General features: G+C 48.3%; 2 protein-coding genes across 2 annotated transcripts in view; both read left to right on the top strand.

Moving 5' to 3' along the window:
- Positions 1-11,685, top strand: part of LOC149325898 (uncharacterized) — a 44,769-nt gene extending 33,084 nt beyond the window's left edge. Inside the window, exons 2-4 of the mRNA XM_089563368.1 lie at positions 8,779-8,942; positions 9,312-9,451; positions 11,568-11,685. Of these exons, the coding sequence (XP_089419494.1) occupies positions 8,779-8,942; positions 9,312-9,451; positions 11,568-11,685 (422 nt within the window). The remainder of the gene's footprint in view (positions 1-8,778; positions 8,943-9,311; positions 9,452-11,567) is intronic.
- The window catches only part of LOC149325895 (histone-lysine N-methyltransferase PRDM9-like), a 176,711-nt gene that overhangs the window by 129,924 nt on the left and 32,871 nt on the right, over positions 1-13,916 (top strand). The gene's annotated exons all lie outside the window — the stretch shown is intronic.

Consider the following 13,916-nt stretch of genomic DNA (forward strand, 5'->3'; position numbering starts at 1 on the left):
ACACTTCGCGCAGAAGCTCGACAACTTGCGAGAGTGCGCATCGTAAACCAACAAGACCTGACACCCAACGTTACAACCACCGCCACAGACTGATGACGTTCGCCCACGACGAAAAAGTGTGGGTATGGACCCCCATTCGACTCCGCGGTCTCTCCGAAAAACTGCTAAAGCAGTATTTCGGCCCCTACAGAGTTCTCCATCAGCCAAGTGACGTAACCTATGAAGTTCTCCCGGATGGGGCTTCCCGGACTACTCGCCTTCAGCAGAGAACAAAAATTGTTCATGTCGTACGGATGAAGCCTTATTTTTCACGAGACAATATGTGCCTAGGTGCCGCGCATTAATCAGTCTAGTTTTTCTTATTTCGTTCTCTCCATTTTGTTGTTATACCATCGGTCCGATGCTCTTTCTGAGAGGTAGGTTAATGCCGCGTCTACAACAATAGCTCCTCGATGGCTGTACGGCACGCAGCTCGTGCGCCACGCTGTTCGGTTCTGAAGAAGAAGAAACTAAACGTTCCACCCTAACTCTCTAGGTGTGCTGTCGCATCTTCTCGGTGTTGGCGTTCCTGTGCCGTCTAGACGCGGCGCTGCCAGTACCAACTGCTACGTGACAATATGAACTACACAGAATTTTACACTGCCGGATCAGAATATACCGGACGCGGGATAGTTCAAGCAAACTGCAAAAAAAAGAAAAGCTTCCTAAATGTGCATCCATTTTTACTGCCGAATGTTATGCACTTTCTGTAGCTGTTGGTAGAATAATGAGTAAGGGCATTGAAAACAGCATAATCTACACGGATTCACTTAGCCTGCTCTCGGCATTACATTCCATAAATGCAGTCGAACCCTTAGCAGGAAACATATTGCATAGAAAAAAGAAGAACACAGGGAAAAAATAACAAAATAATATTGGGTGCTAAGCCATGTTGGAATAAATGCTAATGAAAGAGCCCGCATATGTGCTGCACAAGCTCGCATTCATGAAATCAAGAAAGTCAGTAATGTGGATTGGTGAACTCGTTCATCATTTTATAATTGAGCAGCAGAAAGGAAGCATACCCTATAGAGACTGCATGAAAGTAATGCACGGTAATCTGATGGATAAATGGCACGAAACCTGGGACAACGAATGTAATAACAAACTTCATTTGATGAAGCCATTACTGGGTGAATAGAAAACCGGTAGTCAGCAGAACCGTTTCGTAGAAGTAATTTTATGCCGTCTCCGTGTTCGACATGCACACCTTACACACAACTTCCTACTAACAAAAGAAGAAAAAACCTATTTGTGAAAAAAGCAGGGACGCAATTACAGTGCATCATGACTTATTCTCATGCCCAAAACGTGAATCACTGAGATACCCGGGAAAAAAAGGAGCGGCCGCGGTCCTTCAGCAATTGACGTGGGGCACCGTGATGAAGGATATTTTGCAATAGGAAACCGGAGACATCGGTAGCGCAACTGGTTGGTAATGCACGCGTGATAGCGTACCTAGTGGCGAAGTCAGTCGCGACAGCGATCCAACGGTTGCCGGAACTGGAAGTCGAAAAAGGTCCGAGGAGGCCTATTCGTATACGATGGAAGGGTTCCAGAGGTACGTAGATAGGCTGCAGAAGGCCAGCAGGCAAAGTGAAGGGCCGCTTCCTGCATTGACAGAGGTCGCAGCTGGCAGCGTAACACCGAACACTACAGTGTAGGCCTGGCCAAAAAAGCGGCGTCGGACCCGATCGTATGTGCAGGAGACACCGAGGTGACCCGCGGTGGCAGGTCGTGGAGTTCCGCTAGGACAGACGAGCGGGGACGCTGAGGTGCGACGAGCAGGAACGGAGGGCCGTCAGGGCGAAGGTTGCGGCCTTATAGGATGTCTTCCTGGAGAACAAAGAGTTGGAGCGAAGGATCGGGGTTGGCACAGGTGAGGCGGTTAATAAAAAGACGCAAGGAGGAACCTTGCTGTTCCTCGGCCGCGATGTTAAGCAGATGAGGGATAGCGAATAAGCATGGGCCGAGGTCATTGTCTCCAAGATCTGGCGTTCCACAGGGCGACGAGACAGGCAGTCAGCGTCTTGAAGTAGGCGCCCCGACTTGTAGACAACAGTGTACTCTTGTAGGCGCAATGCCCAACGACCAAGCCGGCTTGTGAGGTTCTTCAGCGAAGAAAGCCAGCAAAGAGCGTGGTGGTCCGTCACAACCAAGAAAAGATGGCCAAACAGGTAGGGTCGAAATTTAGCGACAGCCCAAACAAGGGGTCGGCACTCGCGCTCTGTTATGGAGTAATTGCGCTCGGCGGTGGAAAGAAGACGGCTGGCATATGCAATGACACGGTCTTCACCTTCGTGACGTTTGGCGAGCACAGCGCCGATACCATATCTGCTGGCCTCTGCGTGAACTTCAGGTGGCGCCGACGGGTCGAAATGGAACAATATAGGTGGGGAAGCGAGCAATTGGATTAAGGAAGAAAGCCCTGTCCTTGGGCAGGGCCCCAGGTAAAAGGGCTGTCTTTCTCAAGAAGGTCGGTGAGGGGACGAGCGATGCCAGCAAAATTTTTGATGAAACGTCGGAAATAAGAGCACAGGCTTACAAAGCTGCGCACACCCTTGGACGATTGAGGAAGAGGGTAGTCCTTGACGGCTTGAACTTTAGCAGGATCCGGGCGGACACCCAAATCATCGACCGGATGTCCAAGGATGGTGAGATGGCGACGACCGTATTGGCATTTCGACGAGTTGAGCTGCACCCCGGCTTTAAGGAAGACAGAAAGAATGCTCGTCAGTCTTTCGAGGTGTGTGGAAAATGAGGGCAAAAAAAATCACAACGTCGTCTAGGTAACACAGGAATGTAACCCATATAAATCCTCGAAGCAAGGAATCCATCATTTGCTCGAAGGTAGCTGGCGCATTGCGGCCACCGAAAGTCATGACTTTAAACTGATATATGGCGTCTGATGTGACGAATGCAGTCTTTTCACGGTCTTGGTCATCTACAGCAATTTGCCAACAGCCGGATCGAAGGTCGATGGAAGAGACAAATTTGGCTCCGTGAAGGCAATCCAAAGGGTCATCAATTCTTGGGAGAAGATACACGTCCTTTTTCGTGGTCCGGTTAAGGTGCCGGTAATCAACGCAGAAGTGCCAGCTCCCGTCCTTCTTTTTAACTAGGACAACTGGTGAGGCCCAAGGGCTCGACGAGGGCTCTATAATGTCTTTAGTAAGAATTTTGCCTTCCTCCTGCTGAATGATGTTCCGTTTTGTACTGGAGAATCTATACGGACGTCTGCAGATAGGAGGGGCGTCAGCTGTGTTTATGCGATGCGTAACCACAGTGGTCCGAGCCGAAGGGCGGTTCTCGAAGTCAAAGATGTCGTGAAAAGAGGAAAGAAGACATCTGAGGTCGTGAGTTTGTGGTGGCAAGAGTTGGGGGGCAATCGTTTCTGCATATTCGTCAGATGGTGGGACGTCTGACTCGCGGCATTTCGGTGAGGGGGGTACGCAGCCGGTAACAGACGATACAACGCAGTCGGAAGCAGGGCACAGCATGGCGAGCGACACGCCTTGGGGAAGCGGCTGAACGTGCGGTGAAAAGTTGAGCACCGGAAGGCACGCTTCATTGGCAAACATAGTGACCACTGTCTGCGCGAGGGCAACGCTCCGTGTTAGAGGCACATGAAGGGCCTGAATAACGATGTATTTTCCATTGGGAACTGGTGGGACGTAAGAGAATGACACGTAAGTGACGGTTTCGGAGTTCAGGCGGAAAAAATCCTCGGTACATAGGCGGTGGACAACTGGAGCCATTGGCTCCTCGGTAAAAGGTAGGGCGAGCTGAACGACATTTGTGGCGCAGTCAATGAGGGCAGAATGTTCGGAAAGAAAGTCAAAGCCAAGAATGAGGTCATGAGGGCAGTGTTCGAGGACAGTGAAGAGAACCGAAGAATGGCGGCCGGCGATTGACATGCGGGCTGTGCACATTCCAACGACAGCTGAAGTACCGCCATCGGCGACACAAACAACAGCGGAGTGGACAGGAGTGAGCACTTTCCTTAGGCGACAGTGTAGATGGGTATTCATAACGGAGACGTGCGCTCCCGTGTCGATGAGAGCGGTAGCAGGGATCCCGTCCACGTCGACGCTAATTATGTTCCGTCGGGCATGGATTGCCAAAGGAAAATTTTCTAGTTCGGTCGTCGGAGCAGCATCACCTCCAGACGCTGCAGCCATCAGTTTTCCGAACGGGATCGAGCATACGGGCCAGGAGATGATCGGCGGCGAGATTGGGGCGATGGAGATCGACGACGGTAAGGCGACGACGAGCGGTTGGTGGGAGGGGCCTGAGTGTCGGAGCTTTCGAGCTGTGGTTCAGTGGGCGACGACGAGCGGCGGGAATAGACAGAATCATGATAGCGGCTGTAGGTCGATGACGGACGGCTTCGGCAGTGTCGAGAGATATGACCAACTCGGAAGCAGTTAAAACAGATGGGTGCGTCGTCAGGTGTTCTCCACTCATCGGGGTTGCGGCTGCGGCGAGTGTGGTACGGTTGTCGGGCACGGAGCACCAGAGACAACCGACGACCATCTGGGCAACTAATGGAGCATACAGATCGGATCCCGAGATTGGCGAATTCTTGTCGGACAACAGTCTGTATAAGGGATACTGCAGGGTCACTATCCGGTACCGATAATTGGGAAACTGTGTGAGACACTGCCTCTAGTTCTCGGCGCACAAGTCGTGTCAGGCTGTCGGATGTTGGCAGGGGGCACGGTTGGGGTGAGTCTACGCAGAACGATGTTGCAGCCGTGTTCGGCAACCGCGTGAACTGGGGGGGAAATACGGCGGCTCTTCGCTTGTTCATACCGGCGGCACTCTTTTAGGATTGCGTCCACCGTTCCACAGTCCTTGTACACCAGCAAATTGAATGCGTCATCTGCAATTCCATTTAGAACGTGACCGACTTTTTCACTCTCTGGCATGGCGGAATCAACTTTCATGCAGAGGGCTAAAATGTCCTGAATGTAAGACACATGGGACTCTGTGGACGATTGTGCGCGGCATGCAAGCTCCTTCTTCGCGGCCAGCTGACGTCCGAATGGCTTACCGAACAAGTCGGTAAGCTTCTGCTTGCGCAGGTCCGAACTGGTAAGTTCTTCCTCGTGGGTCCCGAACCCGATCCTTGCAGTGCCCGTCAAGTAGAAAATGACGTTGGCCAACTTCATCGTCGGGTCCCACTTGTCTGTGCTCACACGCTCTTACATGGCGAGCCGGTGAACATCAGCACCGTCTATTCTATTGAAGATTCCGGATAACCGCCGGGATGGCGGACGCCGATCGTGCAGCCCAGGTACTGAGCATGGCTAAACAGCAGGGGAGGTGAAGACCACTGCGGAGCTCCGTGCTTACTGTAGGCTACCCCGCACCTCACACCAATAATGTGGCGTAAATGTACGCACCCAAGTAATAGGCGTAGTCACAGAGAGATAGCTGACAGCAGCTCAGTCGAACCACTGCAGGTCATTGGCGCACACAACACACTTCGTCCTCATCGTGCTCTATGCACGAGCCGAGCACTGTCTTCGTCGTTGTCCATTGACAATATAAATAGAGCTTGGCACCTCGCGCTACCCCTCTCACCTGTTAGTTTTTGTTACCAAGCAGATGAAAAAGCACCACATGGAGGCTAGGCCAAGCAGCAAGGTGAGGCAACAAAAAAGAAAGGAGGCCTGTAGTAGCAATACCGTACATTCACAACGTTTTCCATCGCCTGAAAAGCATTCGTCGAAAAGCTGGCGGGGTTGTAGCGATGACTGCCCCAAATAAATTTAAAAGTCTCTGGAGGCGAGTCAATTCCAACCCGACCAAAAAGAAATAGGGATTCAAGATAAACCATCGAACCCCCTTTGCAGAGTGTAGCGAAGGCCTCGTTTATTAGTTGCTAGTGACATGTGGGAAACAATACATAAAACAGACTTGAAAGTTCTTGAATGAAAGACTAGTAGAGCACAAAACTAATTTCTAGCAAGCTTGCAGGAACCAAAGAATTCATTGCAGACACTGTCCCTCCAGAACTTGTGCACCTAATTTCGAAAAATGTACAGCACTGGCTAATCAAAAAGAGTAGTTAGTTTGCGAAATGATCGGGGAAGCTTCGATAGCGAGGCGGAACGCTTCACGCCGTCCGTTGCATTAACAAAAGGCCAGAATTGGACATGTTAAAAATGTGATTACAAATCTCTCTGATTACAAACCTTAGGTTGTCATTTTAAAACGCTTCAACAATACGGTTGTGAACCGTGAGTTTTCAGAATGTGATTGAGTTATAAGAAGCCGTGTTTCTTCGAAATCAAAATGAGCTGTAAGTCAGCGCCTCTTTCTTCTCCCGGTGTTTTGCGCTGTTCCATCCCAAATGAGTAACCAACATGGGCAAGCTGCTGTCCCGGCTGATTTCATTTCTAGTACCTTGGGCTCTTTTCAGTGTTTCAGTCTTGACTTCCAAATTCCCGTTTCCCTCATCGGCAACGCTGTGTGCAGAGCACAGACCATGTCATTCTGCATTCGGGAAAAGGTTTTACCGCCAGATGTATTGGCTCTCTTTGGAGAGCGCGCTCCTTTGAGAACCATGGTCAAAGATTCTTGAAGATTCTTAAATCAGAGTGGAACAGTTAAGCCCAACACTACAGGTACTGCCTTCGCCTACGTCTATTCACCGACTGGCGCCAGTGGCGGAATTGGTCCTGCGTTATAGAGAGGACGAGCTAGTTCATGTGGCATTCACTTTGTCAAGGCTGCGCGCTGCCTTCAATGAAAGTAGAAGAGGCATGACCGCACAGTGCCTTGAAAACAAAATCTGCACGCTTGGCGTCGATGCTCTGCTACAATGGGTCCGCGTGGTGCTTAGCCTTGGGCCGAAATATACCATCGAACAGAAGAAGAGAACACCGGAGCTTCTAGCCATGGTGGGGCGCGTTGCCAAGGCAGGCCCTGAATCGGAAAGTGCAAGGTGTATTTCGGGCCGAGCCAACGTCCTTGGCCTCTACCCGCTCTGCGAAACAAATCTGCCAGTGGGCCGTACTATAAGGTACTTGAAAGACAATTCCCTTGCGTTGTTGACGTCTGACAAAGAGGGGGGTTTGCTGTGATTTCCATGAACCTGTACAAAGCTAAGGGGCTAGAAACCGTAATCCCTGTTTTTGACGAACACAAAACATCAGCTGTTTGGAAAGAAAAGTTATCTTCTATGAAGCTCTGCAAAAAACTTAAACTTGACTGCCTGCTTCGAGGGATAAAAACTTCTAAGAAGACGCGTTCCAAGAAGAAGACTTAGACGCGTTTTTCACTGTAAGAACTCGTGAACCGTTCTGGCCCTTGAGGGTAATAATCTTTTACGGAGGCACCTGGAAAAAGCTTCTTGGTGCCTCCTTGCAAGCAAAATTAAAACTTCTAACCAATGACGACCCGTTACAGGTGAAATTTTAAGACAATATAGTTGCGTTTTTAAATGACAATTCTAGCAGCGGCTTTCCCGCACGCTCAGTTGATGTAAAAGATGTGTACTATTGCATACCGCATGACGAGCTCATGGTGTCTGTAGAAGAATGCTTAGATACGCACGCTGCTGTCGCATTTCAAAACGCCTGCCGAATGGCTACTCGGGGGTTTTTGAAACTTTTGGCAGTGTACCTGACGTCGAATGACTTCATCTGGCAGGAAAAACTATCTTCAGAGACGCGGTGTGTGGGCACATTCGTTCATGTATCGCGCCTGTGCTTAGTGATTTGTTGTTGACTCGAAAATACAGGTTCCTTAATGTAACTCTGGCTGTTACAAATGTTAAAAAGTATTTAGGCATGTTGATAAATACCTTGTTCTTTGTGATGGCCAACGCGTGAATATGTGCAAGCTTTGCAACCACTTATTGTCACACACGAGCTTCCTGCTGAAGGGTCTCTTAGATTTTTTGACCTGCGACTTGAGTTCACTAGAGGGCATGCCCGCTGGGGCTATGAGCCCAGAGGAGAGAAAGCGCCAATGCCTTACCAATCGGCTCACTCAAAGCTGACTAAGAGGGCTATTGTAATCTTGTGCCTCACAAATGCCTTGAGGAAATCCTTAGTTCACAAAATGAAGCGAGCTTTCTTCTCCAGACAGAACGGCTAGGCAGCTTGGGCTACCACTTGCACCTGTTGGTATCTGTTGCCAAGCAGATGAAAAAAGCACCTGATGCAGGCTAGGTCCGAGCAACAAGATGGTGCATAGCAACAGAAAGAAAGGAGGCCGGTTGTAGCAGTACCGTATATTCACAACGTTTCCTATCGTCTCGAAAGCATGGGTCGAAAAGCTGGCGTGAATGTAGTGGTGACTGCCCTTAATAAACTGAGAAGTATGTGCAGACGAGTCAGTTCCAACCCGACCAAAAAGAAACAAGGATGCACGGTAAAGAACCGAACCGAAGCGAAGGGGTAGACGTTTTAAGTCGAGCCTCGAAGAAAAGAGCCTTTCCACGGCTTCACAAGACGGCCAAGTCTTTACAGAAGGCGAACCTCAGCCTTCTATTGTCGGATAAAGAAGGAGGATTTGTCGTCATGTCGTCAGCTTCCTTTGGCGAGAAGGCAAGCCAGGCCATCGCAAAGAACTTCCGCAAACTGAACAAGATTAAACCCCAAAAAGTAAGGAACGAAGCCCTAAAACTGTGTGAAGCCAACAACTTGACAAAACTAGGACTAGCTGTGAAGAACAGTGAGGGCTTATGCCTGAATGCCTTCTTCACGGCAAAAACCCACAAAGATGACTGCCCTTTCAGAGTAATTGTGTCTGAAAGAGGAACGTGGCAGCAACCCTTGGGACGATACCTGCAAGAATCGCTCTCCTTCCTCGCCGTCGAAGACCCTTTCCTTGTCAAGAAGGCAGAAGAAGTTTCCGCATTTCTCATGAACGGCTGCCAGGAAAAAGTGAGTGTCTTCTCAGTAGACATCAAAGATCTTTCTTACACTCTGCCACATACTGCCTTGTTTGAGACAGTGAGAGAAGGAATCGATGCCATGGGAACTGTAAGGTTCCAGAATGAATGCGGAATCAATGCGGATAGATTCCTTGAGTTGCTGGCCTTCTATCTACGTTCGACATTTGTAAAGCATAATGATGACCTATACATCCAACGGCAAGGCGTATGCATTGGTTCGTGCGTTGCACAAATTCTCAGTGACCTTCTGCTAGCTCGCCGAGACCGTCAACTACAAGAAACTCTGGCTAATACCACTGTCGTGAGGACATTCCGGTTTGTGGACGACTTCCTTGTTATCCACAAGCTTCCAAACCAGGAGCAGCACAAGGACGTTGTCGACGGCATCTTCAAGATCTTCTGTGAAGGTCTTGGTGACCTTGAACTGACAAAAGAATTACCGACGGGGAATCAGCTTCAGTTCCTTGATCTACGACTATTCATCGAAGAAGCCCATCTGTGCTGGTGTTATGCACCGCGGTCAAAAAAGGCCTGCTACCATATTCATCGGCGCACTCGAAACTGGTAAAAAGAGCTGTGGCCACAGGCGCATTGAGGAGTGCCGTCAATAGATCCTGCATTCACCGTCAGCAGCAAAGCGTCCAGACACAGCTGACACGGTTACGTAAAGCTGGTTTCCCGGACGACCTCATCTGTAGCCTTGGCTTCAAGTTACTGAAAGAGTTCCGGCGACCGAACCCCAAGAAGCCCCAAAAAGTAGAGCGGAAGGTAGCCGTCATGCCATATGTCCACGGTGTCAGCCACGCACTAAAGAAAGTGGTGGCGCGAGCTGGAGTGGACCTAGTTTTCAATGCGCCCAGCAAATTATTCAAGTTGTGCAAAATGGTCAACCAAGGCGCTGAAAAAACAGCACGTTGTAAAACAAAGCACAAAGACAAATTCAGCGAATGCGACAGTGATGTAGTTTATAAGATCCCCTTGTCATGCGGGGCGTCATATGTTGGGCAGTCAGGACGCTGCGTCAACATACGTCTCATGGAACACGTCGGCAACATCGAAAAAGGATATGGCAGCAAGCTAGCGGGACACGTGTCGGACTGCGAATGCATTCCACACTTTCGACGCTGCAAGATTCTGAGAAGATACCCCCGAAAGCTCATGCGAGAGATATACAAAGCGTTCATCATTCAGAAGAATCGTTCCACCTGCGTAAGCACACCATCACTAACGTTGACGAAAAAAGAAATGGGTTATCTGGACAAGAAATGACGACAGAAGTGACAAAATGACGATTTCAAGGCTTTCTTTCTATTTTTAGATGATACTTTCTGTATTTATTGCAAGCAAAGCAGTAGATTCCTCAGTTGTCAGTCAGTGCTGTGTCTGTGTGTTTCTCGACCGTGTCCTGTCCCTGCGCACTGTTTTAAGTTGAAAGAAGCCAAACAGTACTACAGAACATGTGTCGAGTTACAGCGAAGGCGGATGCCCTCGACCTGGCCAGCTGGACAACTTAACCCCATTCACCACCAATGAAGCCCTTCCTACAGGTTGAAATTGGTCTCCTAGGCCTGTTCCCAACCTCATCATTGGGCAACAAATGCATTACCGTGCCGACCGATTGCTTTACCTGCTACGCCCAAGGAAAAGCTAAGTGGTAGTTCTGCGGGAGTCGCAAAAAAAAAAAATTTCCTCGAACAGGTCAGTTTACGCAGCTGCGCACAAGAAGTCTCACCATTGATAGAGGAACAACATACGGCTCTTCTCGCATTGATCATTGTTTTAAGATTTTGGAATATCGTACCAGAACTAACATGTATGCAAATTAATTTTTTGTGTGTTCTATCAATGAATGGAATCGCCTTTCAGGTCAGCAAGTGTGCTGTATGAATGAAGATGTGTTTTTTTCATCATTGTAACCCCCCTGCTGTAGCGCCTTCGGGCTAAGCGGGGTAAAAATTGAATAAAGAATTGATTAAAGAGCTTACTGAACGCCCAACGGAACTGCAACCCACACAAGCCACTGGCTAACATCTGCCTACTGTCTACATAGTACAGACCAGCGTCGGAGGGAAAAAGTGCGGTCATGTGCTCTCCGTCTACCGGGATGTCTACGCAGAGCACGGCCACGTAGAGCACAGCGACGTCTACGTAGAGCACGGCCACGCAACGCCTTGTTTATAGCCTCCTCTTGCTATAAACAAGGCGTTGCGTGGCCGTGTTCTACGTAGCATATGAGCATCCGGCACGCCCACACATCGAGACTAGCGGCGCACGCGCTCCAACGCCTGGAGGTGATTTCCTTCAATGAGCGGCCGCGGTGGGTGCGCTCGCTCTCCTCAGACCGCATCCACGCTGTCCACGCTGCACCGTGTTCGTACCGTGTTCGTACGCCGACGCCGCGCACAAGACCAAGCTTTGTCAACACATCAGTGCACGTTAAGAACCCCAGGTGGTCAAAATATCCGCAGCCCTCCACTACGGCGTCTCTCATAGCCGTAGTTGCTTTGGGACGTTAAACCCCATAAAGCAAACCAAACCACAAGCGTTGTCGTCGCCTACAACATCGCTGTTGGGAGAAAGCCCAGTCAATCCCATTCGACCTTGTGTATTGCAGGGAGGCCACGGCAACGCTCGACGCGATCCTGCTGAACGTCACCGACGAGGAAAATGTTCACGTTACCGGCTGCCAGCAGTGTGCTGAAGCCCAGCGCCTTGTCCGGCTACAGAATTAGTACAAGCGACTTACCGACGTCCTACGCCGACGCTATTATCTACGCTGAGGCCAGACACAAAGCAGGTTAACGTGTGTGGTTCTGCAGGCCAATGCATCACCGTGGGCGCATTTCAGAACTTTCTTTCCACTATTACAGCGCGTATAAGACCCTTCGTGGACCAGGTGAACTATACTAGGAAGTCGTTCCTGACGGAGTGATAACGTCCCAGGGGCTCGAAGCACGACTCGAGAAGGTGCAATTCGTCTGCCTAAAGCCATTTTACGCACGGTAAAGCACAATTTTGGATTTGCAGACCAAACAAATCAACAAGCACAGTCGTTACAGCCATTGTAAATAGTATATATAACAGTTTACAAAATAGAGAAACAGTTATTGGCATATTTCTGGACTTGAAGAAAGCTTTCGATACGGTTGATAATGAATAATTATTGATGAAATTAGCTTGCTATGGGCTCCACGACGTAGCGTTAAACTTCTTTCGAAGCTATCTCACAAACCGATAGCAAAGAGTACACGTAGAAACAGACACGTCCGACTTTTTGCCAGTCTCACATGGGTTACCACAAGGATCGGTATTAGGGCCAATTCTGTTTTCCTTATACATAAATGATCTTCCCAACTGCTTAAAACGTGGTGATGCCGTAATATACGCCGATGATACAGCGGTACTCATTTCCGGTAAAGATATTAATAGACTAGAAGAAATTGCTAATAAAGAATTAAATAATATAGCTTAATAGTGTACTGCTAATAAATTAACGGTGAACTGCACAAAAACAAATTACGTAATTTTCACATCTTCAGGCAGCAAAAACAAAGGTCCTATTAACTTAAGAATTGGTCAGAAAGACATTGATCAAGTCGAATCGTGCCAATACTTAGGTGTCACGCTGGACCCGTCATTGCATTTTAAGGAGCACATCACTAACGTCAGGAAGAAACTAAGCCATGCATGTTTTGTACTTTTTCAAGCCCGACAATACTTTCCCCTAAAAACTCTCGGTGAAATATACTTTACAATTTTTCATTCTCATCTCACATACTGCGTTGAATCATAGGGCTATACCTATCCTTCATATCTAAAGCCACTCATCATTCTGCAGAAACGTGCTCTGCGCATTCTACCCTTTCCATGTTACACAGAACACACTGCAGCACTATTTGGCGAGCTGCAGATTTTGCCATTCACAGTCGCACGGGATTACAAAACAGCTTGTGCTGTGCATAAAATTCTGTCGAGTAATAACCCGTTTCCCTCCACCATCTTTATACCCCAAAAAGGCACACACGAAGTGAGGATCATTATAATTTTAATTTACCCGCCGTTTAGAACACATACAGCAAGCGATTATTAACATATACTGGTACAAAAATCTAGAACGCTCTTCCAGTAATGGTTAAAAGTCCAAATTTCGCTCGCTTGGTAAAGGACATTATCTATAAAAATAACTTTCAATCTCTAGCAGAAATGTAGTCTACTAAAAAGTGTATTACTTGGTTTGTATAGAATGAGCTAATACTCTGTAATCTGTATTTATGTATTATTCAATGCTTGTAACGAACGTCCTCTGTTGTCTTTTCTTTCATTCATTGGTTGCATATGCTTGCTTCAGTTGATTGTAGTTTTGTGTAACGTCTTCTACTCATATAAAATGTACATCTTTTTTTCTTATGTTGACGCCTGGGTACGCTATTTTGTGCACTTATTGCATGGGCCCGAACTAGCACTTTGCTAAGGGCCCAGATGCGTTTATCACTCTGTTTGTATAACCTTCATTCAAAGTGAATAAACTGAAACTGAAACTGAAACTATTCATTGCCGCCAGCCTTTCGTTTCGTTGCAGAGTTACCGGGCCGGTGCTTTCTTTAAAACGGAACTAATGTCGCAAAGCTTTCTAATGTGTTTCTTCATGCTGTCAACGGCAGACTTGGTTTGTGACGAGACTATCTTTAATCTTTGAAGTTGCCCGAAGCTGATTATACGTTGGTCGAAATTATCGAAGGTGCTTGACGCGCCTTATCTCGCCACTTCTTCGCAAGGTTTAAATTGAGCGCGGCCAAGAACAGCGGTGATATTATTCATCGACGATCGCCGAATACATTTGCTGCTACCGCCGCCGCTGTGAGCATAGCATCCCAGTAAAGAGTTTCGTTTCAGTGCTAAGTAAGTTGTCTCGTGTGTTGTGTACGTCGTTGCCACAACCTCGAGGCCGTATATAACCCTAGCT

The sequence above is a fragment of the Amblyomma mixtum genome, chromosome 10, assembly GCF_055824585.1.
Source record: "Amblyomma mixtum isolate Tamu chromosome 10, ASM5582458v1, whole genome shotgun sequence".
NCBI classification, from domain to species: Eukaryota; Metazoa; Arthropoda; class Arachnida; order Ixodida; family Ixodidae; genus Amblyomma; species Amblyomma mixtum.